We start from the raw sequence: 26,453 nt of genomic DNA, 5'->3' as shown, positions 1-26,453 counted from the left end.
AAAAATCATTTCAAAGATCATAACCCTTGAATGGAAGGAACCTAGTATAGTGAACCCAAGATTTTAGTCTTTATGTTGAAAAAGCTAATGTAAAGACCAGCACAAAGGAAGGAGTTTATCATGGCTTCAACGGAGCACGAAGTCTGGCTGCAACGAATAGATCAGATGATAGATTTGTAAAAGACCCACAGGGTTAAAAAAAAAACAAACAAACACACACATTTGCAAAATAGAAATCAGAATCAAAGAGAAAAATTCAAACCTTGAGCTTTAAAATATATAAATCATCTAAGCTCAGTGCTATTCTATGGCTCAGCATCTGTCTTGCGGAGATATCATTACACATTGGGCGGCTGAAAGCCTTTTGCTTTCCTTGTGCTTCTCAAGAGAGTTGGGTGTAATTGCTCTGCATGACACATACCGTTCTGCCTCATCGCTTCCATCTTCCATATTCCAGCCTTGCTTTCTTCTGTTAAAATATTCAAACATTATTCAGTTTTCAGTTCCTTTCTAAACGCTGCAACAAATAACTGAATTGAAGGATTATGTTAAATAAAAATTTTGGTAATTTCTGGTGTGCTTTTCGCAAAGAAAACAATTTAAAAGGCATTCAGATGTGGGAAAGGATTCTCGTTTTAAAATCTAGCTCACACTAGTTTGAAAAATGTGTGTAGACCTGAAGGTTAATGTAGCTGAAGAGTATTTTTTGGCAGTTCAATCTATGAAAAATGGCCACATTATGGGCAATCTGGAGAAAAGAAGTTCCTCTTTGTCACCTGAGTCAATTAAGGCTGAATTCTCTTTGCTTCTTTAAACAATGGCTTTGGCCAGTTTTGCTGGATGTATACATGACACAGTAATTCAGAACTGAGACTCTTCCTAAAGCATAAACTACTCTTTCTCCAGCAAGTTTCTCTTGCTGTGTTGCATCTGTGATGTTAGAGCCCCAACTGCATGCCTTCTGGGTTAAAACAGATGGGATATCTGGAGTAATGATCAAATATGTTGGTCTTTATTAATATCCCTGCGTCCCGGTGTTCCTATAAAACCTCGATCTGAAATATAAAGAATATTCCTCACTAGGCTGTTGAGTCCAATAAAGACTTTCTTAGAAGGGAGGACATTTTCTTTTTTCTTTTTTGCCCTGGGCAAAAGGCGGTCGGCCACATGACTGAATATAATACAGCACAACTATACACAATAAAAAATCTTTCCCTTAAAAAGTGTTTTAAGTCGCTAATTCTTCCCCCCCCTTTTACAAAAAATGTGGAATACATCCAGTACTTCCAAGGTCAAATTGGGGTTTTATTGATACACACTGGGGGGCTCTATTTCTTGGCTTGTGGGCCATAAAAGATACATTTTAATATGATAGCTGGCACCCCAAAATGTTCCCAGTAGCTTTTAACATCAGTTGATTAATGCCATGCAGTGTCTCTTTTCCTACATCTCTCTACAGACTCAAGAGGTGTTACTCATTCATCCTTACAACATGCCCTGAAGAAAACGGGGGAGAGGGGGTGTGTTCTTGGAGGAGTTGGTGCCCTGGGGAGTTGGGTGGCTGTTCTGTGCTTCCTGATTTGGGAGACCGGCAGAGCTTATGAAGGGCTCTTACTTTTATACCGTCTTATGACATCCCTAAGATGTACACAGCACCGAACTTAAGATCTTACAGGCTTGAAATGTCCTTCAGAAGGTTACTTTGTGAAGCAATGTGAAAAGCAGTTGCAACAGGGCTAGGCAAGCTGAAATTGCTAACAAGTTATTAAGAGGGGAAAAATAAAACCATCAAAACCAGAATACCAAATTATGTCGAATGGGTAAGTTTTCCTTATACGATTGTCCCTTGAAATCCTATTAATGGACCTAATGGTTTCTTAGAGATAGTAGTAATGAACACAGGATGCTTTTGTATGCTTCTTTTTCTAGGTCCCAAACACCTCTATTTTACATTATATTTCTCTTGTGTTATTCAACTGAGACCCAGTTGTTTCCATTAGGAAACTTACTGAGTCACAGAAACATGTTCATTATGATAAAAAATGCGTTTTTTTGCTCCACTTCAGATGAAATTATATTAGAATTCCATGTAAACTAGATAGTTGGTTCTTGTTATGAGACGAATATTCAGTAAGTAATAGGAAAAAGCCCACACCAAAGGGAATTCAGAATATATATATATATATATATACACATATATACATATATGTGTGTGTATGTATATATATATGTATGTGTCTATGTGTGTATGTGTATATATGTACATTTATGTGTATATGTGTGTGTGTGTGTGTGTGTATATATATATATATATATTTACGCTTACATAATTGTCCTCCCTGTTTTGATTTAGAAAACATAGGAGAAAACATCGCCCACATAAAAACAGTAAAAAAAAGGTGAGAAGATGTGGATTTAAATTTTTGCTCAGTTTTATAATCCCTTAACCACTTTGGATTTCAACGTTCTCAAATGAAAAATGAGGATCTTCCTTCTTTTATATAAATGCCAGATATATAAGTGAGATAGCATATTGCCTGTAATTTGAATTACTCAAGGGAAATGTGCTATAAAAACCAAAGCTCTCACGATGCCTCAGTAAGTGCTAGCTCTGCAGGAAAAGGCTCATATCTCAGCAAGTGGGGATGAACGCGCAGAGGACGCAACCTCTCCCACTCTCCAGCTTCTGCCCCTTCGCTGCCCTGTTGTTTATTTTTCCAAGACTCTTAATTTACATAGAGAGGGGCCAACATTCCTCCTGATCTAGTGTTCCTCCCCATCCCCTGCCCTTTTCAAACTTCCTTCTCAGAAGAGTTATCTGCACTCACCAACTTCTGCACTCACTCCCCACTCATCTTCCATCCTCTCTGGTTCAGGTCTCTTCCCAGCACCTGGGGCAGGGGCGGGGGGCTGCTCTCACCAGTTACCCACACTTCCCACGATGCTGAACCCAGCAGCCACTCAGGCATCCTGGTTTTTTTTTTTTTTTTTTAATCTCATGCCACTCCTTAAACCCCCCTAACTGGGTTTCCATCTTAGTTTTGCCCCTTGATTCCCATTTTTCTTTTCACTTGAAAAAGAAACACCATCATGTTCCTGGTCCTTAAAGTAACACAAGGATGGTCAATTGTGTATAGAAGCAATTGGAATCTTCTTAGCATGATATAAATGACCCCCCACCCCCCGTGCCTTCCTTGCCCTTTATACACCAACAATATTGGCTTGCAGGTCCCTCCTACAGTCTTACTTCAGATCATGGATGTGTGCCTCCAAACATACCTTACCACCCCCCCCCCCCCGCCCGCCGCCTGCAACATACTTTCCTTCTACACTCCCTCAAAAACCATCTCCTCCAGGAAGATGTCTCAGAATAGCAGTAACTGGGAGTTGAAGTAGTAAACCTGAGCGTTAGACACCATGCTGAACACTTTGCGTCGCTAACATTACTCAATCCCCAGTTTAGCTCTTGGGTGTAGCTCCATGCTCTAGCATGTTACAGATATGGAAACTGAGGTCACAGAAGCTTAAATCAGCTGCCCAAGGTCACATGGCTGCAAGTGGGAGCACTGGGGTGTGACCGCAATCTTTCTGATTCCAGAGCCTGAGCTTCTAAAAAACTTTTATACGGCCTCATCAAAACAACATTTTCAAGCAAAAGATGCATTTTTCCTTCTGCAATTTTGTACCTGCCATTTCTTGAATATGGAATATTTTCTCTCGCTTTGCTAACAACATTCGATTCATCATTTTTAGAGACATCTTCCCTCCCTGCCCCCAATCTGAGTTAGGCATGTCTTCCCTGATGTTCTTTGCATTTTCTTCAACCTCAGTGCTCAGACCTTTACACCATAACTTTCTACTTATGTGCATCTCTCCTCTATTAAGATGGCATGTTTTAAATTAAGAGCAGGACTCTGTGCCCTGTGGCCTCACACCATGCATTTACACACACAGGACAAAGATAACACAATGGTGATGAGATGGAGAACAAAAAAGCAGAATCAGTGGTGTCCCACAGACAGGCCCAAGCAGCCCATTTCTGATATTTCTCCTCATTTTATTATCCTTTTCTTAGGTTCTTTACAAGGTGGAAGCAGCCATATTAACCAGCAGAAACAAGTCTCCCAATTTCAGATGGGTTATTTCACTGATAAAGATGAAGAAAGAGAAACGACAAATCTTCTCAGATTTTCTATTAGAAACAAAATCATAGAAAGTGTTTGGCTCCTGATAAAATGCATGCTCTCAACTTTTTAAGATCAAAAAAGCATAATTAACTATAAATTCTATACAACATATTCACAGTATAAAGTTTCGCAGATGTATGTGTCTTTGCACAAGGCCACAGACCAGCCAATTTATATTTCTATGTTGTGTTATTGGAGTTTACCATAGAGAATTCTTATCCTATTTAAAAACAAAACAAAACAAAACAACACTTTATGTTGAGTTCATTTTGAACTTACATAAGAGTTGCAAAGATAGTGCAGCATTCCTGTATGCCCTTGACCCAGGTTTTTCTTATGTTCGCATCTTATGTAACCATAGAACATTTATCAAAACTAAGAAATTAACCTTGGTTAAATACTTTTAATGAAAGTGCAAAACTTATTTGGAATTCCCCAGTTTTTGTATCAGTGTCTTTTTTGTTTTAAGATCCAATGCAGGGTAGCACATTATATTTCATCATCATGTCTTTTGAGGCTCTTCTAGGCTGTGACAGTTTCTCCTCTTTTCCCTGTTTGTAAATGACCTTGGCAGTTTTAAGAAGTCCTGGGCAGGTAACTTGTAGAGTGTCCCTCAATTTGGGGTTGTCTGATGTTTTCCCATGATTTGACGGAGGTTATGACTTTCGGGAGAAGAATATCATGGAGATGATAGGCTTATTTCATGACATCAGGGGGAACATGACACCAATAGCCTCAATACTGGTGATGGTAACTGTAACCAGGGGTAAAGCATTTCTCCACTCCAATGTTATGGTGTCCTTACACTACCCTTCCCTTACACTCCGAGGTAGAAGCAAGTCACCAACTCCTGCCCAGTCATGGAGAGAAGACTTAAGGTTTATCTTCTAAGAGGGAGGAGTAGCAAAGAATTTGTAGGCACATGTTAAAACCATCAGAATAATTAAAAAAAGGAAAGTTTTGAAGGGAGAAACTTGGAGGTCATGCAAATACCCTATTTCTTCTTCGAGTTTCACACTAATTTCAGCAGCCACCAGTAGATCTCGCCTGCTGCAATTGTAATTGTAATGTTCTAATGGCGATTTTCTATTTCCCTCATTTATTATTCTATTATTTCTATTTCTTTTTACTTGGGATTATTCTGTGAGGAAGAGTTGGCACTCCTCCATTTTTAAATTCAATCATTTATTTATACATAAGTATGGGTTTTGGTTGTTTATTTCATTCTTTGGGTTAATAATCTAATACTATTGTTATTTATCCTATTGCTCAAACTGTTCCTGCTTTGGCCATCGGTTGGTTTCTCTACTCTTTCGATATACTTTTTCTTTTTCTTTTCGTTTCTTTTTTAAAAGTTCTTCCTTACTTTCTGGGCTCCACAAAATACTTAAGCCTTATCCTGTGTTTCCCCTGACTGAGCTCGAGAATCAGCCATTTCTCCACGAAGAGTCCTGATTTGCTTTCCTGGAGAATGGTATTTAGAAGTGAAACCTTGGCACTGGGTTTGCTTGTTGTTACTGGTACGCCACTGCTTCTAGGCTCACTCAGAGGAAAGAGCTAGGGAATGCCTGGATGTATATAAAACTGTGTTATACACATATATCTATACTTACCACCTATGTATGGATGGATGGGTCTTACATAACCTTAGATCATATATATGTATCCATCCATGTGTCTATGTATCTATGTATCTATCCATCTTCTATCTTAAAATAAACTGAGTTCATAAGACCCATCCAGCCATAGGGTTCATCCTGGCATCTTCCCTTTGCTTATTTGTAACTTCTTTCTCTGACAGTGTGACATTATCTATAGTAAATTTCCTGATTTGTTCCACTTTCGTGTATATATAACTAGTATCAGGAATGCTATCTGTCATAAAATAAAAACCACACTTTATATTGGAGGTATGGAACACATGTATTTTGTAGTCCCCACATTGGGTCTTGAACCTCAGCTGTGTTCTGTCTCCTTAAGTAATTCCTTTTCAGGCAACAATCATGCATTTTCTAAGTACCATTCCTGAGTATGCTTATGGCAGATTGTAGAGTTGTTCAATTTTGCAGACTTTGATAAAAAGGCTTATTAGATGCACTATGAAAATTCACATTAATCAACATATTTTATGCAAAGCAAAATGGAAATAGGAATAACATCAAACCAAATAGCATGCATGTACATTTCTCATTTCCTAGAAATAATCTAAGTCATTCTTTTGTTAATATCTGAGTAAAAAATATGTGATTGTCATATGGCTGTGTGTGAATGTCAGACATGCCCCATCTCCCACTGTGCCTACTCCTGAGCAAGCATATCAAGTAGAATATAAGAAAAGGCCAAGAATGAGCTCATTAACCCTCAAGAACAGGGAAGCAGAATTACGAGTAAATCAAAATAAGACTGGTTGCTGTTCTTAAACAAATTCCATAACTTTCTGGCCACCTTTTATTAAAAATCAATCTAGTTCAATCCAGGCTCCTACCCGATTCAGACCTTCCCCTCACCCTGACCCCACAGAGCTACAAGTGTAACTTATGGTCTGGAACCAGGGAGGGAACACGGTTCCTTCTTTGACTGCTCCACATCTTCTTTTGGGTCTAGCTTCTCCAGAGCAGAGGCCAGGGTGGAGAGTTAGGAGAAGAAGGGATTGTCTTAGGAAACCAGTCACATTTCAGGGTGGCCCTCTTTGTGGTTTGTTCTGGATCTGGACCTACTAAAGGCTGATGGCTTTCTGTAGGGATGACCAGCATTGTAAGCAGTCAGAGACATGAAATTCTGGCCTAAAGAATGAGGTTGACTAGCTGTACCAATCAGACCTTCTCTTGTTGGGAGCTTGAACTTCAGACAGAGAGAGTGTTGATTATTTGTAACAAAACCCAAAGTCAAAATTTACATGGAGAAAATCAGAGAGAGATTATTTGTGTTGCGCTTACGGTAAAGCACCTGCAGTTATTAAACAGTATTCTTCAAGGTTCTAGTATCTCTTTTCTTTCCACTCTATACAACCTCACCCAGAGTCACAACTTGCACTGTGATGTCCATACAGAGAACATCACTTGAACCGAAGAATCAGAGAGTGTGAGGATTTTTGTCTGGTTCCTTCACTGACTTATCCCACGTGCCTAGAACAGTGCCTGACATGAGGTAGGCAGGCGCTACATGAAAATTACATTGACCATCCATATTTGTATCTCTAGCGAGCCAGCCCTCACTCTTGAACTCTAGATGTATACATGCAGCCGTTAGATGTCTCCACTCAGTCTCACACTCATCACAACATGCCCAAGACGGAGTTGTTGATCTTTACCTTTGAAAAGGGTTCTGTGCTAATATTTCCTGCTTCAGCGAATGTTGCCATCATCCATCCAAGGAGATGAACCTGAAACCAAGAGTCACCCTTGACACTCTCACTTATGTCCTTAAATCCAAAGTATATGGACTGAGACTCAGAATAAAGAACAGATGGACTGTGTTAAACTTAAGTCCAAAAGGAGTCAAGGCAATGACAATACCTCCAGTGTATTCACATTCGAGTTTAGGTACACACAGGGTAACACTCCTTATAGACTTCACTCCTTATAGTCTTAACACAGCTACGAAAGAGTCCTTTTGCTATTCATAAAACTGAAAACCAATTGTCTGTCATACTTTTTCCTTAGAACCATAACAATCCAGTTTCCCATACTGCGAAAGGATCTAAAGAAAAAAAATTGCTGTTCATTAAAAAAAAATTTGTTCTCTTGATTACAGAAAGCAAACAGGATAGAGTCCCCACTGTAGGCATAGGGCTGGGTGTGCTGAGTTCAGGCTGAGCTGAAGGGGGAGCTTCTCCCCCAATTTGGGCATGTTTTCCCCTACAAACCTTCCCATTTTTTAAAATTGAGGGATTGTCTTGCAGAGTGCTATGAGAAAAAAATGTAATGAAAGTAATTCTGAATTAGCATAATTGTCGAATGATATAACCAACAACTCGATGTAGACAAGTCATTTTACATTTGTTCAAAGGCAAGAGAGACTTAAGGTAATTTATAAAAAGTCCCAAGTGCCAGTAGAATGAGGCAAAGAACAAGGTTTCTGAAAGTGATCTGGTTTGGGTCCATCATTCACGTAATGAAAATTTGGAAGGGCTTAGAGAAACTCTTCTTCCAAGAAAGTCTCAAATTTATAAAACTCACTTTTTATGGCCCTATTTGATGAAGGGTGAAGGTAAAGATTCTGACTGCTGAGAAAGCTGCTCTTGGTTGGTGACACCTGGTCTGCATCCTGAGGTGCACGTTACCCCCCATTATGCCATGCTCTCAGCTACTTACTTCGTGCCAAAAAGGGAGCACTTCATCTAGAGGCCAGAGACCAAGGCTCTGGTAGTTGTGTTAGTTCCTGAGGGCTGTTGTAACAAAGTACCAACACTGGGTGTCTTAAAACAACAGAAATATATTGTCTCATAGTTCTGGAGTCTGGGAATCCAAAATCAAGATGTCTGTGGGCTTGGGTACCCTGTGGGGGTTCTGAGGGAGGGTCTGTTCCATGCCTCTCTCTTAGCTTCCGGGGACGGTCGGCAATCCTTGATGCTCCCTAGCTTGTAGACACCTCACAGTGCCTGCCTCTTCATCACATGCTGTTCTTGTCTGTCTGTCTCTTCTCCTTTTCATATAAGGACACCAGTCAGAGTGGATTAAGGTTCACCCTAAAGACCTCATCATCTTAACTTCATTACATTTGCCAATACCCCGTTTCCAAATAAGGTCACCTTCGCAAGTACTAGGGATTCAGGCTTCAGTATGTCTTTTTGAGGGATGCAATTGAATGCACAGCCGGAGGACATAAATTCTAAGAGGTATCTCCTCTGTTTGATGCCCCGCTCCCTGACTATTGCCAGTTTAACTTCAAAATTCTGGTTGGTTGTTTCCCTTTTTTGCATTGACTTCTGGATTTCTAGGCCATGTCTAATGCTGATAATTGATATCCCCAAATTTTGAGCCTCTGTTATGACCTCTTGGCTTGAACCCTGATCTGAATGGTTTTCAGCTTTAGTCGCTTCATCTCTTTGAACTGATAGTGCTGTTCATGTCTTTATCAACATAAGAATTTATTATTAAACAAAGGCCTAACAATGAAGAAATTTCAGAAATAGCCGAGCAAATACTATATAAGGTGACCTCCTGAGATTTAAATTATGGAAAATTATGGGGAGTAATATGTAAATTGACAACTGAAGAGTCATTTCTGACCAAAAGATGGAGAGCAACTTCAAGTGGAGTCGAGTATGTCAAAGGCTTCCGGTAAACACCATTTCCCAACCCCCAGCCGCTAATGATTTGTAGCTACTTGAGGGTATTGATCCTCTGGCCTCTGGGCAGCTCAGTGTTTCCAAGAGCAGCAGGAATCCTGGATGTCTGATGCCTCCAACTGCCTGGGATTCCCAGCTGTTGACCCCATGTGTTGTGTAAACATCACTCTCCACACATGCGGCAGTGGAAGGAAAAGTTGGATAGTCCTCTAGTAAATGGTGGTGACATATCTAAAAATATAAAGAATCAGCCAGTAACGAGTGGTCTGTCTGGAAGCTCTGAGGATGACAAGTCTGAGAAGAAAGGAATGGCAATCCATTTTCACTTCTTAGCTGTCATACCTACTCATCTCCTAGAACCCAACTTCTACCCAAGTGCCTGAGCTTGCTGTCATCACCGTCACCTACCACCACCTTACTGCCACTATGGTTGCCAATTTTTCATTAAATTTTTTTTTTAAGTTGTGATCAAAACACATGACATAAATGTACCATTGCACTCATTTTTGAGGGTACAGTTCAGTAGTGTTAAGTACATTCATCTTGTTGTGCAAAAGACCTCCAGGACTTTTTCATCTTGCAGAACTAAAACTCTGTAGCCATTGAACTTCCCCTGGCCCCTCCCCCTGGCTCCTGGCAGCCACCATTCTACTTTCTGTTTCTATGAACTGGACTCCTCTAGGAATCCCACAGAAGTGGAATCATATAGTACTTATTTGTCTGGCACTGGCTTACATCACTGACCACAATGTCCTCAAGGTTCATCCATGCTGTAGCATGTATCAGAATTTCCTTCCTTTTTAAGGCTGACTAATATTCCATTGTATGTATGCACCACATTTTCTTCACCCATTCACCTGCTAATGGACATCTGAGTTGCTTCCACCTCTTGGTTATTGTGAATAATGCTGCAACAAACATGGCTTTGCAAATTATCTCTTCGAGACCCTGATTTCAATTCTTTTGGATGTATACCCAGAAGTGGTATTACTGGATCATAACTATTTTTAATTTTTTTGAAGAATGTCATACTGTTTTCCAAGGTGGCTGCACATTCCCAGTAACTGCACCAGTGTTCCAATTTCTCCATATCCTTGCCAATATTTTTATTTTCTAGTTTTTTAATAGTGGCCATTGTAATGACTGCATGGTTGTATCTCATTGTGGTTTTGATGATTAGCCAAGCTGAGCATCTTTTCATATGGTTCTTGGCCATTCTTATATCTTCTTTGGAGAAATGTGCATTCAAGTCCTTTGCTACTTGTTTGTTGTTGTTGAGTTGTAGGATTCTTTATATATTTGGATATTAACCCCTTATCAGATATTTTCTACCATTCCATAGAGTGCCTTTTCACCATGTTGATTGTTTCTTTTCATGCACAAATGTTTTTAAGTTTGATGTAGTCCCATTTGTCTATTTTTGCTTTTGTTATGGGTACTTTCAATGTCATAGCCAAGAAGTCATTGCCAATTTCAATGTCATGAAACTTTTTTGTAATGTTTTCTTCTAGGAGTTTTATAGTTGTAGGTCTTACATTAAGTTCTTTAATCCATTTTGAGTTAGTTTCTGTATATGGTATAAGGTAAAGGTCCAATTTGCGTGTGGACATCCAGTTTTCCCAGCATCACTAATTAAAGAGACTTTCTTTTTCCCATTGTGTGGTTTTGACACCTTTGTTGAAGATCATTTGACCATAGACATGAGGGTTTATTTCTGGGCTCTCTTTCTTCTGTTCCACTGATCTACAAGTCTGTCTTTATGTCAGTAGCATGTTGTTTAATTATTGTAGCTTTGTGATATGTTTTGGGATTAGGGAGTGTGAACCCTCAGTTTAGTTTGTCCTTTTCGGGACTTTGTTTATTTGTTTGTTTATTTGGCTGTTTGGGGAACTTTGAGATTCCACATGAATTTTAGGATTTTTTTTTCTGTTTCTGCAAAAAAGTACGTTAAGATTTTGATAGGGATTGCACTGAATCTGTGAATCACATTGGGTAGTAAGGACATTTTAACAATATTAATTCTTCCAGTCCATGAACACAGATGTCTTTCCATTTATTTGTGTCTTCTGTAATTTCTTTTAGTGATGTTTTATCATTTTTAGTGTAGAAATCTTTTATGTCCTTGGTTAAGGTTACACCTCAATATTTCATTCTTCCTGATGTTATTACAAATAGAAGTGTTTTCTATGGTGACATTTTTTCCCCTCTCTGAAGTCTTTGAGATTGTTGACCACAGTCTCCTTCTTGAAACACTTTTACCTTTGGATTCTGGACTTTCCTCCTCCCTCTTGGGCTTCGACTTCTCATTCATATTTCAGGTTCCTCCTCATGGCTTACACATTCATGTGTTATTCCTCAGGAACCATGGTAAACTTAGGACTTCTAAAGGCTTAAATTACCACCTGCATGTTGACTTTTGCTCCTCCCTAATATCTCTTTCAGCCCCAAGACTCTACCAAAACTTTAAACCTTCTATCTACCCACAGACATTGTCTCATAAATATCTCCCAGACATCTCATGGTAAATGTGGCCAGCTCCCTCCCCCCAAATAAAACAAATGAACCCCCCCCCCTTCTTCCTTCTCTTGCTCTCTCTGTCTTGGCATAGCTCGGGCAATCTAGAAACATGGGTGACACCCTAGTCTCCTGCCTTTGCTCTTTTCTTACTTCCAACTAATCACCAAATCCTACCCTATGTATTCCACCACCCCTGTATGTTCCCTTGTCTCAATTTCCTTTAGTTGAGGCTGCGATCACCGTCTGGCTCAGGACCCATGCTCCTATCATCAGTCTAGGGCCCCTTCAGTCCATTCCCTGTGTTGACGCTGGAATGTAGGGGACATTATGTCACTCTTGGGCTTAAATGCCCTTAGGAAAATACCTAAATACTCAGCACTGCTCACAGCTTTTCACCTTCAGTTCCCTGCTCATTTTTCCAACACACCATTTCTCCCTTCCTCAACACTTGAGTCACAGTGAACTTCTAATGCTTTTTCTTGTCCAAAGAAAAACCTTGCTGTCCTCTTGGTCCTGAATGCCCTTCCTCATGCCACTTTCTCCTAATCCCCTTCACCCAGATAAACATTACTTCAGATTTTAGTCTACACCATCCTTTGAGAAAACACCTCTGATTTCATTGTTAAAGTTGTGTGTGTCGGGGCGCCTGGGTGGCTCAGTCGTTAAGTGTCTGCCTTCGGCTCAGGTCATGATCCCAGGGTCCTGGGATCGAGCCCCACATCGGGCTCCCTGCTCCGCGGGAAGTCTGCTTCTCCCTCTCCCACTCCCCCTGCTTGTGTTCCCTCTCTCGCTGTGTCTCTCTCTGTCAAATAAATAAATAAAATCTTTAAAAAAAAAAAAAAAAAAAAAAAAGTTGTGTGTGTCTCCTATGTGTCCCCAAGCCCCTCACAGCATCTGTTTGCATGTCACTTTCTCCCACCACCTCACAAGCAACTTAAGGCAAGAACAATATCTTGGTCATCATTATGTCCCTTGCCCCTAACACATCTGAAGCACAGTAGATAAGTAGTCAGACCTCAGGATTATGAAACAGGTAGATCTCGTCTCTGAGCAGTAGCATCCCATCTATAAAAGGGATATCTCATATGACCTTAGCCTGCTGCCATTACATATTTGAATCACACAGTTCTCCTCCCTCATCCCACACCAATTCCTGGCTCCCTACACTATATTCTGATTATAATTTGACCTTCCGTCTACACACCCACAGGAAGAGAAGATGCCGATCCACAAATGTAAGTACATCGTCCAACGTACTTTCTAGACATGCATCTCATAATCAATGAAGGAACTGGTTCTCTGAGCAGGCATCGTGATGTCCTTTGGTGAGGACACTGGATTCGAGTCAGAGAGCCCATGTTGTTCCAACTTAGGCACCTACAAATTGTATGAACTTGGGCAAGAAATGTCCTCCTTTGAGCGTTAGTTTCTGTGTCTTTAATATTCAGCATAAAATCCAATAATTTAACATGCAGTGCCTTGCATGAGGTAGTTTTCAATAGGTGATATTTAGGATCACAGAGTTATGTCACTTCTTTTATGTTACACTAGGCTGAATGAATTCACTCGTGGGCAAAATACTGAGAAGACTGAAGGCCTGACCCAGATCAGGAGACGGCAACCAGTGCGGAGCTGAATGGCACACTCCCCAACACCTGTCTCTGTGCAACTGCTCTTCATCTAGAAAGACCTTCATATAGACACAAAGTGGAGATAATAATGAAAGCTCCCAGGTGAGGTTAAAGAGAAATATTCCCCTAGAACTCATATTTTAAAGGGAATATAATTTAAAAAAAATCACAGTCATAATAGAGAAAGGCTCCTTTACATGTCCATTCTCACTATGCAGTGGACACCACCAAAGACCAAACATCATCAAATTTGAACCAGGATTCAAATGAGACTTGACACAGCACTGGGGAAACAGTTTTAATTTCAGAGTTTTGAATTTAATCTAAATAGACTATCTACACTTCTCCTTTCAATGATTCTTTCCCTGAGGCTTCTTTATGGGTTTTTTTTTTTCATAGTTTAATGAATTTTATACTGCTTGAAAGAAAACCCTTTATATCTGTCTTGCACTGAATTTGCAAAAATCATTACAGCTGCAAGGATTTTCTTCATTTTTGAAGTTTGCAAAACTCCACCTACATTCTCCAGTGTCTTTGCTACACCACTGAGGATCAAGGTCACTGTCTCCTACTACTGCTCACAGGACTGCATTGGGTCAAGGAAATTCTTAGCTTGTATGCAAATTGATCTGGCTTCTCAGTAGCCAAATTACACATTCACAGACAATCTCATTTCTAGTCAATTTTCTGATCTTATGTAGAAAACCATTATATGCCTATATCTTTATTTCTATCTGACCCTGTATCTATATCTATTTCCATCTCCAGGGCCTGTGTTGGGTGTCGGTCTGGTGAAAAGGGAACCATGGTCTCTAGTTAATTAGGTATGGGAGCCATGAATGATCGCTACTGCTATATCACTACCAGGAATCGGTTGCGTCTTATATGCAAACACACAGGGAAAGCAAAAGATGAATTTTATATGGAGCATCATTGGCAAGGTTTTTTAGAACATCATTTATCTTAAAGAGTGACAAAAGAAAAGCTACCTTAGTGGCTATCAAGGCACAACCCTGGTGATATCATCGAGGGGGGCCTGGTGGGAACAGGTACTTTAGAACCCCTCAAAATGTGTCCTCAAGGAGCCCTTTTAGTATGCCCCTCTGAATTCCATTTAAAAAAAAACACTTTCCTCTTTCAAAATGCCTTTATTAAGCAATAAATAATTCAATGTTTCTTCTTTTCTCATAAAAGAAGGCATATATGAAGAGATTTCAGAGCTTTAGCATAAGGTGGGCTGCACTGCCACCTAGAATTTGCAGATATCCAGCTTTGAGTTAGCACACCTGGTCTTACACTGGGTGCATGAACGATTCCCTCTAGGCTTCCTGAAGTGTTAAAAAAAAAAAAATGGCGCCTGGCTCCATACTTTCTCTTGAAGAGTCCTGCAGGTCAGCAGTCCCCAGGTGGAAACCACTGTCTCAAAGGCCAAGAAGGTGACCAGAAAGCAATGGGAAAAAGATACGTAGCATGCTTGTACTGAAGAAGAATGTGACTCCAGGATTCCACCAAGAATGGATCATGCAGACTGCACCTGGCCTCAGGGAGCTTCTCCCTGAAGGGCTCTGGTGTCCTTTGCCATCTGACAACCTGACTTGATCCCTTTCCTAACTCTGGATTCGGTCTCACTGCTCCCCCTTCATCACTGGGTTAGAGTCATAATCTATGCTCTTTCCTTTAATTTCGTATCTTGAATGTTTTCCTAGGGCCCTACTTCACATCTTCCTGCTTTTCTTCCTTTCTAGTGTCTTCCCTGTACCTTTTAGCTCTCTCCTATCCCATCCATCTTCAGGGTCATATCTCCTCCTCTGACCAAGCATGAGAACAGACATTTTCTTTCTAATAGCTTTGTTTAGTGTTTCATACTTAACCTCTCCATTTTAGAGGTGACTTGCATTGGTTTCTATTACTCTTGAAAAATGTTTATGAACCAACATTTACATTTTAACACAATTGTTTTTACCACAATCATAATAAAATACATTAGAAGTCTCTAGAGGCCTCACTGAAATATGATATATTGCAAGCACATTGTAGCACTGTCTGAAGAGGCTCATTGCTCCAGAAGGTCACTGAGAGAAGAGGTGCCTTGGGTAGCATCTGCCATCGTGTGGAGTGAATAGTAAGCATCTGAGCTCTTACCTGCTGCAAAAGTCCTAACTCCAGTGGCTCTGATTAGATCATCTGCTTTTCCAGGGAAACAAAGAACTGTTTTGGATAGTTTTAATGATTGGGTTGCTTAATTCACCTCCATTCTTCAGAAAACTGCCTCTCACACCAACAGTTATTTTATGAATATAAAATTTCCATCATCTAAAATATGATTATTTATACACGAGTAATTAACAGTCTTATGAGTGAGCCTCCACAACAGGTATGACTCATGTTTGGCATTTATATAGCTTTACTGTGACTCAATAATACAGTCTGGGCTTTAGGTCTGAATTGCCTGGGTTTGAATCCTAACTCGGCTGTGTATTAGCTGTGTGGCCTTAGGCAAGTTACTTAACTTCTCTGTGCCTTAGTTTCCTCATCTGTAAGATGGATATATTAATAATAACCACATCATAGGGTTGCTGTGAAATTTAAATAAGTGAAAATACACAGCACCTGGCACTGGAATGAGTCCGACAAGTATTACTGGAGCTGTAAGAACCTACAGATTAGTTGGTGATCGGATAAAAGAGGAAAAAAAAGTTTGTACTGAACAGACTATGGAGTATGCAGTGCTGTCTGGACCCTAAAATATTAAGAAAATCAAATACTTTTTGCATCTTCCCCATTCTATTCTCTATCTTGGAATAATAAAAATAGAGTATTTGCATTTAAACCCTTAAGGGCTGAGGCTGCACACTGAAAACTAAATAAACAAATATTTCAGGTAACATTTTTATTGGAGGTCTGCAAGAAGCTGTGAGATACAGGGTAACATTATTCACATGATTATATGCATGTGTGTATGAAAGTGCATACGTGTGTGTGTGTATGTGTGTGTGTGGGGGTGTATTCTTAAAACTATGTAAATGAGCCCCACCTCAAAGGCCAAGACCACTGGAAATAAGGGGGGGGATATAAAAAATGACACAATTTGTAAAAACTCATGAAACAAAATATTCTTATACAGAATGGAAAAAAATGAAACAGGACATTTTAGTTTAGTAAGCTAATATTTGGTGAGTTTCAAGTATGAATTAATAGGTGAATTTAATAGATAGGGAGTGTCAGTCTAACCATGGCCAAAGAACAATGTGAAAAGTACCAATAAAAATGAGTTTCCTGTTTTATTTATGGTTGGGATTTTCAGTGTTCAAATATCTCCAAATATTCTAAGAAGATACTTCAAATTGTAGGCTGGCATAATTGGATAATCAGCTATGGTGTACAGGATTTCCAGAACTACAAAGCATCACTAATATACAGCAAGTGATTAAATAAAAGCCATTTTATAATAATGATAGATGCTCAAAGCAAAGCACCATATAGTTTATTAAAACTGTATAGTCCAAGAAGAAAGTCAGATGTCAATTAAAGTCCTGATTTTTTTACTGTTGGTTTTTCTCTTGGGGTCAGATAAAAAGTGTATATATATACATTATATATATACTATATATAATATCAACACTAATATCAAATATTAGTACGTTTGAACTCATAAACTTGAAAAGAAATTGCCATACAGATTTATTTTACTTCTTTCTAGTGGAAAAACTATTTTAAAAATGTGAGCTGGAATTATACGGAATTTTAATTGGCCAATGGTTATTTAAAACCATATTGAACCTGGCTGTATCACCAGTTTAAAAAAATAGAATATTTTCATTTTATCCATAGAATACACATTTTAATGTTCTCTACTAGAGGACATTAAAAAATCTATGCATAGTAAACATGGTATACAGGAAAACCCACATCTAAATACCAGATTTGTAAAGCAAGGACTAAGGTGGTTATACAACAGCAGATTTTTATTAGTTATGTCTATTGATATGGTTAGTCAGTTTCAATTTTGAACTCACTAATTACATATTTCTGTAACTAGAAGCTGCATAAAGCGTTTGTATCAATGGCATAAAAGAGGTTCCCAACTCTCATTTGAATAACCTGTACTGTTGCTGCAAACTGAAAAGATCTGGAAGAAATCATTTCCACTGTGCCCAGAGGGCCATTTTGCTTGTGTAGCTAAAGGACAGGAAAGCACTTAAATCCTTCCTTGATATGCACACAGTGGGCATCCTTTTTATCAAATATATATTTTTTCTTTTACTGACTGCCCTTGGTTAAAAGCACAGACTTTGGAGATAAACAAAAATACAAAGATGAAATGCCTAAAGATATGCAAATGACAACAAAACCATTTAAATAGGTTATGTCCTTGTTTTCATTAAAAAGACAACTTAGATGCAATTTAAAAGTTCTGAATGTGTAAGGCCTTCCTAGAATTCCAGGTAAGACTTCTTTTGTAGCCTTGGTTCTTTGTTAACATCCCAATTATTATTCTTGCAGTGGTGGGGAGGGTGATCCAAGAATATCTTACCCCCCTTCTCAGGCAAGGGAAACAAAAGCAAAAATAAGCTATTGGAACTACACCAAACTAAAAAGCTTCTGCATGGCAAAGGAAATCATCAACAAAATGAAAAGGTAACCTACTGAACGGTAGAAGATATTTGCAAATGATCTATCCAATAAGGGGTTAAATACAAAATATATAAAGAACTTCTACAACTCAACAGCCCCCCAAAACCAAACAATCTAGAGTTAAAAAATGGGCAGAGAAACTGAATAGACATTTTTCCAAAGAAGGCATCCAGATGGCCAAAAGACACATGAAAAGATGCTCAACATCACTCATCATCAAGGCCATGCAAATCCAAACCACAATGAGACATCACTTCACACCTGTCAGAATGGCTGAAATCAAAAACACAACAAACAACAAGTGTTGGTGAGGATGTGAAGAAAAAGGAATCCTTGTGCACTGTTGGTGGGAATGCAAACTGGTGCAGCCACTGTGGAAAACAATATGGAGGTTCCTCAAAAAATTAAAAATAGAATTACCATATGATCCACTAATTCCACTACTGGGTATTTACCCAAAGAAAACAAAAACACTACTTCAAAAGGATATATGTGCTCCTATGTTTATTGCAGCACTTACAATAGTTAAAATATGGAAGCAACCCAAGTGTCCATTGATAGATGAATGGGTAAAGAAGAGGTGGTATATATATACAATGGGGTATTACTCAGGCATAAAAAGGATGAGATCTTGCCATTTGTGACAATATGGATGGAGCTAAAGGGTATCATGATAAGTGAAATAAGTCAGACAGGGAATGACAAACACCATATAATTTCACTTATATGTGGAAGCTAAAAAACAAAACAAATGAACAGATAAACAAAAAAATCAGAAATACAGAGAACCAACCGGTGGTTGCTGGGGAAGAGGTGGAGGAGGGCAAAATAGGTGAGGGAGATTAAGAGGTACAAACTTCCAGTTATAAAATAAATAAGCCATGAGGATGAAAAGTAGAGCATGGAGAATATTCAATAATATTGTAATAACTTTGTATGGTGACAGATGGTAACTACACTTATGTTGAGCATTGCATAATATATAGAATTGTTGAACCACTATGTAGAACATCCAAAACCAATATGACATTGAATGTCAACTATATTTTAATAAAAAACGAGTATCTTATCCAGTGTCCTCTTCTCACACCAACTCAGCCAAATATTTAAGCCAAAGATCTTCCATGCAACAGAAACTATGAGAATGGTCCATCATGCCTGTCATCTTTCTGCCATCAGTCATATAACCTTCACACATTTTCATTTACATTTTTTGGGGTATGATTATCAGTGCTATAATATCCAATCTGTTTTCACACATAACTGGGCACAGAGCTGATCATTTATTCTATTCCATTTCTTATAATGACTATGAGCGCCAAGACTAAATTCTCTTTTAGTGTCTAGAGGTCAGGCAAGTTGATGCTTAATATTTTTATGATGATTGGCCAAGAGTATTACACATAATTATGCAAAATGGCAATCTGGCCCTGAGGCATTTCATTTTCAAACAACCTTCATGTAATGGCAGAAGGAGAAGAGTGGCCAATCCAATTTCCTGTAGTATGTCCATCTTACTTTTACTCAAAATAGTAATATGAAAATATTCCTAGGATAATTATAGAGCAATAAAAAACTTTCCCTGTTGATAATGGATAAAAATTAAACAAAAGAAAATTTTGCCAACTTAGACTGCCTTATTAAAATCTATTTTTTTACTTTGAAGCTCTCTTTTAACAGTATCTGTAAGCACATGTTTTACCCTTATTTTTTTTAAATGCAGACTTGAAGAATTCCCCACACATTACTTACTTGTTTAAGCTTCTTTAGATCTTCATCAAGTTCTAAGTTGTCCAAAATAACAGCAACAAACAAACTCAGGAGGATCTATAAAATGGTTAAATAACAATGAAAAAACCCACATGCCGTAAGTATCAAAATATTATATATATATGATATAGAATATCTACCTAAAAATATATACTACATAGAATGCATTAAATGAAAAATGAACATGTAGTTGTGAAGCACTGCACAGGGATTTTAAGGTATTTATCACAAATATATTAAAGGAAATGCATATGTTAACTGAAATAAACAATATAAAATATTAATTTGCTCTATGAAACCGATTTAAATGGAAATTAAGAAAAAAGTTTTTATAACTTAACAGTCCCACTTCTGAGACTATATCCAAAGAAAATAATTTGGAGTATTAAAAAGCTTTATACACAAAGGTGCTTGATAGTTATTTGTAATAATGAAATACAAGAAATAATATCTAACCTTACATAAAAAGGTAATACAGTTATGCAGATCTCTATTATAAAATTCACGCAGCCATTACAATTTCCCATTGTGGTAGCTAGTCTCCAAGAGGGTCCCCTGGTGTTCACACTCTTGTGAGCCTCCTCCCAAGTTGAATATGGCTGGTCTGTGCAATAGGTTACGGAAATGATTGTGGGTGACTTATGAGGCTAGGTGATAAAGACACTGTGGCTTTCAGCTTGCTCTCTCTTGGATCATCCACTCTGGTGGAAGCCAGGTACCATGTCATGAGGACACTCAAATGGCCCTATGGAGAGGTCCATGTAGTGATGAACCAAGGCCTCCCACCCTGTGAGTGATCCATCTCACAAGATCCTCCCGCCCTAGTCAAGCCTTCAGTTGGCTGCAGCCCCACTAACATTTTGACTGCAAACTCATGAGACATTCTGAGCTAGAAACATCCAGCTCAGCCTGCCCCAGATTCCTGACCTGCAGAAAATATGTGAGAAATAAATGTTTATCCTTGTAAGCTCTTATTGCCCATAATTTGTTATACAGCTAGATAAAGAATGCACTCATGAATTTTAATAGTATTGAAAAAATGCTCACATTACAATATTAAATAAGAGTGTATAGGGCAGAAGTGCAAGGAAGTACAAAAAAGAACAACAGAGTGAATGCTAGAAGGAGGTACTTTAGAAATGTTAACGGTGCCTGCCTTTGTGAAAAACAGACTTCCCCCTTTTCTTGGTATTTCACCACATTTCACAAATTAAAGAAAAAAAGGCATATGCTTTTTTTGGAATGGGTAAATAAGGTAAAAGAGAGAAAGCAACAAAAAAGTAGAATTTTTAAAAATATTTAATTTTTAGTCCTTTTTCAAGTTTGAATTCTCTAAAGTTCCACATTCATTTGATAAATCATTTTCATTCCTAATTTATGTTCCTCCTTTCAATTTCCCTCTTAAGAAATTATTCCCATTTGTTAATATTAGATGGCTAAGCATGAAGGTAAGAAAGTTAGGGCAATTTAGTCATGACTTTTAAGTACCAGAGAGATTTACTATGCAAAAGTTAATGGCTAGCTCTTTTCCACGTTCAATGAGTATATAACAAGGGGAAAAAGAGCCTCCAGATATTATTAAATTTTGACAGTATATGCTTGCCTTGGGACAAGTGCCAATACCCTTCTGTTTAAAAGCCATGTCCGTTGGGATCCTACCAGAACTTAAAGAAGATGCAGAATGGTCTAGATGACAGATGTTTACTGATGTCACCATGTCTGCCATACCACGGACATCTAGGCACAGATATATTCAGCCTTCCTCTAACCAGACATTATTCTCAACAGGACCTTTCAGAGTCCCCTTTAAGTTTAGGCCCCTTGCATGACCATGATATTCTCATCAACAGCAGTGTCTGTGGAGGGGTACACCATTTCCATCACTCATCGGGTACTTGACCAGGCACTCCTCAGTCCTAATTTAACCAGTTTTCCTATCTTACCAGTAAAGGGTAAACACAAATCTAAAAAGAAAAAAAAAATTCCCTGATGATAAGAGGGAAAGTGACAGTTCTCTTCCCTTTTCTTAGAGCATTTCCTTCAGAAAACTTGTCTTCTGGAAATTCTTCCCCTGCCCCTTTGAGATGTATATATATCATATTAAAAGCAAAATAAGTCTCACTTATTTTACAACCCAGGAATGGTTTCCTTGGGAGGGGGGCAACCTCTTTGACACGTAAACATCAGGCAGACAGCACCCTATTTCCCCTTTTCCCTTTTCATGGGGCAGGGGGGTGGGGGTAGGGGGGAGTATCACTTAGCCACCCGGTGTCATGTTGCAAAACTACCTACTTGTCTTGAAGGAATCCATTTTCTTTTTCTTCTGGATAAAGGTAATTAGCTACCACAGATGGCCGCCCCAATTACCAGGTGAGTTTGGGGGGAACTCTACAAATGGTGTTGTCATGTCTTCTTATGTGAGGCCTGGTTATTTTCATCTGGAGGACACAGATGTAACGGGCTATACGTATACAAGTGAGACTGCTTTGTTTTTGAGGTCTCCTTAGTGGGTTGCCTGTGGTGCCCGCTGCGGTCTGGACTGGTGCTGATTCGATCATAAAACTGTTTTCTTTCTCATCTACCTTGGCGGGGAGAGGTTTTCTGGGTTGGCAGGATATTTTATTTTTAATTATTTTCCCAACACCAGACAGATGGCAGGCTACTAAGGACAGAGGGGTTACGTTCTTCGATTAAATTCAACAGGCAGTTGATTGGGCCCCATCGATGTGTGAGACACTGCCTGGTCAGGAACACAAATACGATACTGGGCTCACTGCTACGAAGTTCACAATCAAATTGAGCCGCTGTAGGTTGGCGGCCGGGCGGAAGGAGCACCGTGGTGGGAGACCTCGGTTAAGCCACCAGACACTGAGTTTTGAGGCCCTTGTCTGTGAAATATTACAGGTAATAACAACAATAGCTCAATGAATCGCAGCTATCCCTTTTTTTCATTTAATCTTCTTCCGACAGCCCTGTGGTGTGGTAGAGCCTGTATGAAAATACACAGACATAAATTCAGATAGGAGAAACTAAAATAGTTTTCTTGATATTTCTACACATGAATTTAATTTAGTCCATAAACCCTCCATTTGTTTTGCTGGCTGAAAACTGAATCTCGCTATATTGATTCAATTCAGTCCTTTAAAACTCAGTTACATTTGAATAAATGCTCCTTTTGCTGGCCTAGGGTCAAGGGCATGCTGATCATCAGCGTCTGGTCCACTGTGGCCACGGGGCCTGTCCTCTGGCCCCATCTGGGGCAGCGATGGTGCTTGTCTGGGGGCCTCTGGTGAATTGATCACCATCTCAGCTGCTGTAGCTCCTGCTAAGGTCTGATTCTCAGTGACACCCTCTGTGTTAGTTTCCTGGGGCTGCTGTAACAAGTTGCACAAGCTTGGTGGCTGGGAACAACAGAAATGTATTCCATGATAGCTCTGGAGGCCAGTTGTCCAAAATCAGGTTGTCAGCAGGACCACGCTCCTTCAATAGGCTCCAGGGGGCGGATCGACCTTGCCTCTCCCAGCTTCCAGGGGCCCCAGGCGGTCGTTAGCACGTGGTGGCCTCACTCCAGTCTCAGCCTCTGTCTTCACGTGGCCGTCTCTTTCTTCCTGTGTCTCGTCCTCATCTATTTCTTATAAGGACACTTGTCATTGGATTTAGGGCTCTTCTGGATAATCCAGGATGTCTCATTTCAAGAACCTTAGTTTAATGACATCTGCAAAGACCCTTATTCCAAAGAAGGTCAAATTCACAGGTGTGGGAGTTAAGACATGGACATCTCTTTTTGGGGGTCCCCATTCAAGCCCCTCTACTCTCCATCTGGTCTCTAGCCTGGGCCGTTGCTCTCACACGAGTGTTGTTCCTAATCAGGAAGTCGGGAAGTTCTGCCATTCCAAGTGGGAACTGAGAGGGACTTGTCCTTGAGGTTCTCTCAGGCCTCCCTCTCTTCTCAGAACTTCCCAGACCTCCAACTCCGTGCGGGCCACCCCTCATCTGTGTGGGGTCTCCAGCGGGGCTGCCGCCCCCCCCAGTTCTGATGAGAAGTGGGGCCAAGTCATGGATGTGGAGCACACCCGGGTTGGCACCAACACTGCCACGGGCCCTGAGTGTGGCTGCCGCCCTACCATGGAGACAGGCTGCGCCCCCCTGCCTCCCTCAAGCTCCGTCCTGGAAAACGTTGTTTCTTCTCAGAAAGGAGGAACGTGAAGGGAAATTGGAGTGGGGTTTGACAGGGAGGCTCACACAAGTATGAAGACTGACAACCGGAAACTAAACCCAATCAGAGTATCACACATTTGGTTCTGAGCATTTAGACCTCTGAGAGCTGATCTGGGCCAACGGGCCGGAGTGTTTCTTCTGAATGCTACTTATTTAAGATTGTGAGGCACTGATAAAGTCCAACCGTGTGCTACCAAGATAACAAAATATCAAGGAGAAAGATCATTTTTGGCAGGAAGAGAATTATGAGAAAGGATTTCCAGGTGGCATGTGCGAAGACTAGGCGTTGGGAGCATGTGGCTTATTAGCGGCCTGGTGAGTGGTTAAGTACACAGAGCACGGCTTCCAGAGGCCAGAGAGGCAGGACAGGGGGGTGGCAATTTGCCCAAATGCCACCAACGGAGGCTGGGAGGTGTGAGAGGGAGGTTGTAATGATCACTAAGTGATGACATTAGCTTCCCTTCTGTTAATTTTTTCCTTCCAAATGTAACTTTTTTAGGCTTAATGTAGTTATTTTAAATTGGCTCACTGGAACAGTGACTAGACAGTATAAAGTACAGTCTGACAAAGGGCTATTAAATACATAAGGTTTTGTCATTAAAAAAAAAGAACAACAGTCATTTTATACATTCTTTCCGGAGGAGAGAGAGAAAAGCTCCCCTCAGAGCAGGACAGAGAGACAGATGTGAGATGCTGGCCATGGTTTCTCCTTCTCATGCAGACAGGAGCTGAGTTTTCAGGGCAGAGAGAAGGCAAGACTCAAAAAGGAAAAGCTTTGGCTTTGTGAGGAGAAATGAAGAAGGCGCTGTGCAGTTTGAAAGCCCCACATCTACAGAGTTAAGCAGTTGGGAGGGGTCTGGGCAACACATTCACGAATAATGTAAGAGAAAGTTTAAAGTTTGCTTTCAACCATCATTAAACTTAAGTTCTTTCAACAAATATCTTTGCATGTCTCAGCATCACTGTTTAATTAACCTGACAGTGTGATGGCACCCACAGAAACTGTATTTAAAAATCTGTGTGGAGCTCGATTTAATTTAGTCCATAAACCCTCCATTTGTTTTGCTGGCTGAAAACTGAATCTCGCTATATTGATTCAATTCGGTCCTTTAAAACTCAGTTACATTTGAATAAATGCTCCTTTTTGGACATGGACTTTTAGCTCGGTCCCTGTCGCCAAGCGTTGGGATAAGGTAGCGACCGAAGTCTGGCTTTGATGGCCTGTTTGGAATAGAAATAGAAGGTGCAGGAGAGGCAGGATTCACTGCTGTGATTGCAAGGAGGTGAGAATTACTTTGTAGTTCCTTCTCAGGCTCTAATAAGGTGGCAATAACCACTGTGATGAAGGAATAGAAGTGAAGGGAGGCTGACAGCTCCGCTGTCACCATATTTAATGGACATTGTCAAGAGACATTCTTTTCCTACGGACCCGTGCTGTGCACAGCGGGGCTGAGGGTGCATGCTGGTCTGGGTGTCGGCCACTTCCTCCCCGCCCGGAAGTCACAGCAGTGGGGGACAAGTCCTCATTCTGGAAGCAAGAACTGCTCCCCGATTCTGTCAGTGTTTTGTTGTTGTTGTTTTTTTCATTTGTTTGTTCTGTTTTTATAGAAAGCTGAGGTAATGCTCCTGAATAATCTGAACACATTACACTGAGGTCTGAGTCTTACTTTCTGTGTTTACCCACAGGTGTCACAACTGCTGAGCCAAAAGGTTTTCCATCGTTGTTACGTGTGATTCACGGTTTATATTAAAATGTTACTGATAAAATAAATATTTTTTACGGGGACTCACCACACGCATCACAAGAGCTTCATCGTTTCCACGGGACACTTTTACCTTTACACTTGACCAATTCTAAATTATGCAGTCAAACTGCTCTGCCTTATTTACTAATTTTTAATATTTAGGTTTACATAATACATGAATTTATAATGTGGCAGAGAATACTACATCACAATTTTTAAAATGATGCATTTTCAGGGGAGAAAGAGGCTCATGGTCCAGCCCTTCATTTCCTCTTGAGCTTTGTTAAGGCACACGTATACTTTCAACCCAGTGGTATTTAATTTGCACAATGCTTTAAAAAAAGTTCATATATATATATATATATTTATGCTTTGGCTACTATCCACTTTTAACAGGTCTATAACATTCCATTATATTAATATGCAATTATTTGTTCTACCATGTAATACATGTCTACCA

General features: G+C 39.8%; 1 protein-coding gene across 5 annotated transcripts in view; it reads right to left on the bottom strand.

Annotated features, from left to right (window-relative positions):
• Positions 1–26,453, bottom strand: part of NALCN (sodium leak channel, non-selective) — a 309,038-nt gene that overhangs the window by 88,468 nt on the left and 194,117 nt on the right. For 4 of the 5 annotated variants that reach the window (XM_078070121.1, XM_078070118.1, XM_078070117.1 and 1 more), the window contains one exon: positions 20,013–20,087. The exons of the other annotated variant lie outside the window; for it this stretch is intronic. In XM_078070121.1, coding sequence (XP_077926247.1) covers positions 20,013–20,087 — 75 coding nt within the window. The remainder of the gene's footprint in view (positions 1–20,012; positions 20,088–26,453) is intronic. 5 annotated transcript variants of the gene reach the window in all.

Source organism: Halichoerus grypus, chromosome 4, assembly GCF_964656455.1.
Source record: "Halichoerus grypus chromosome 4, mHalGry1.hap1.1, whole genome shotgun sequence".
NCBI lineage: Eukaryota > Metazoa > Chordata > Mammalia > Carnivora > Phocidae > Halichoerus > Halichoerus grypus.
This window is presented reverse-complemented; position numbering and strand designations above follow the sequence as displayed.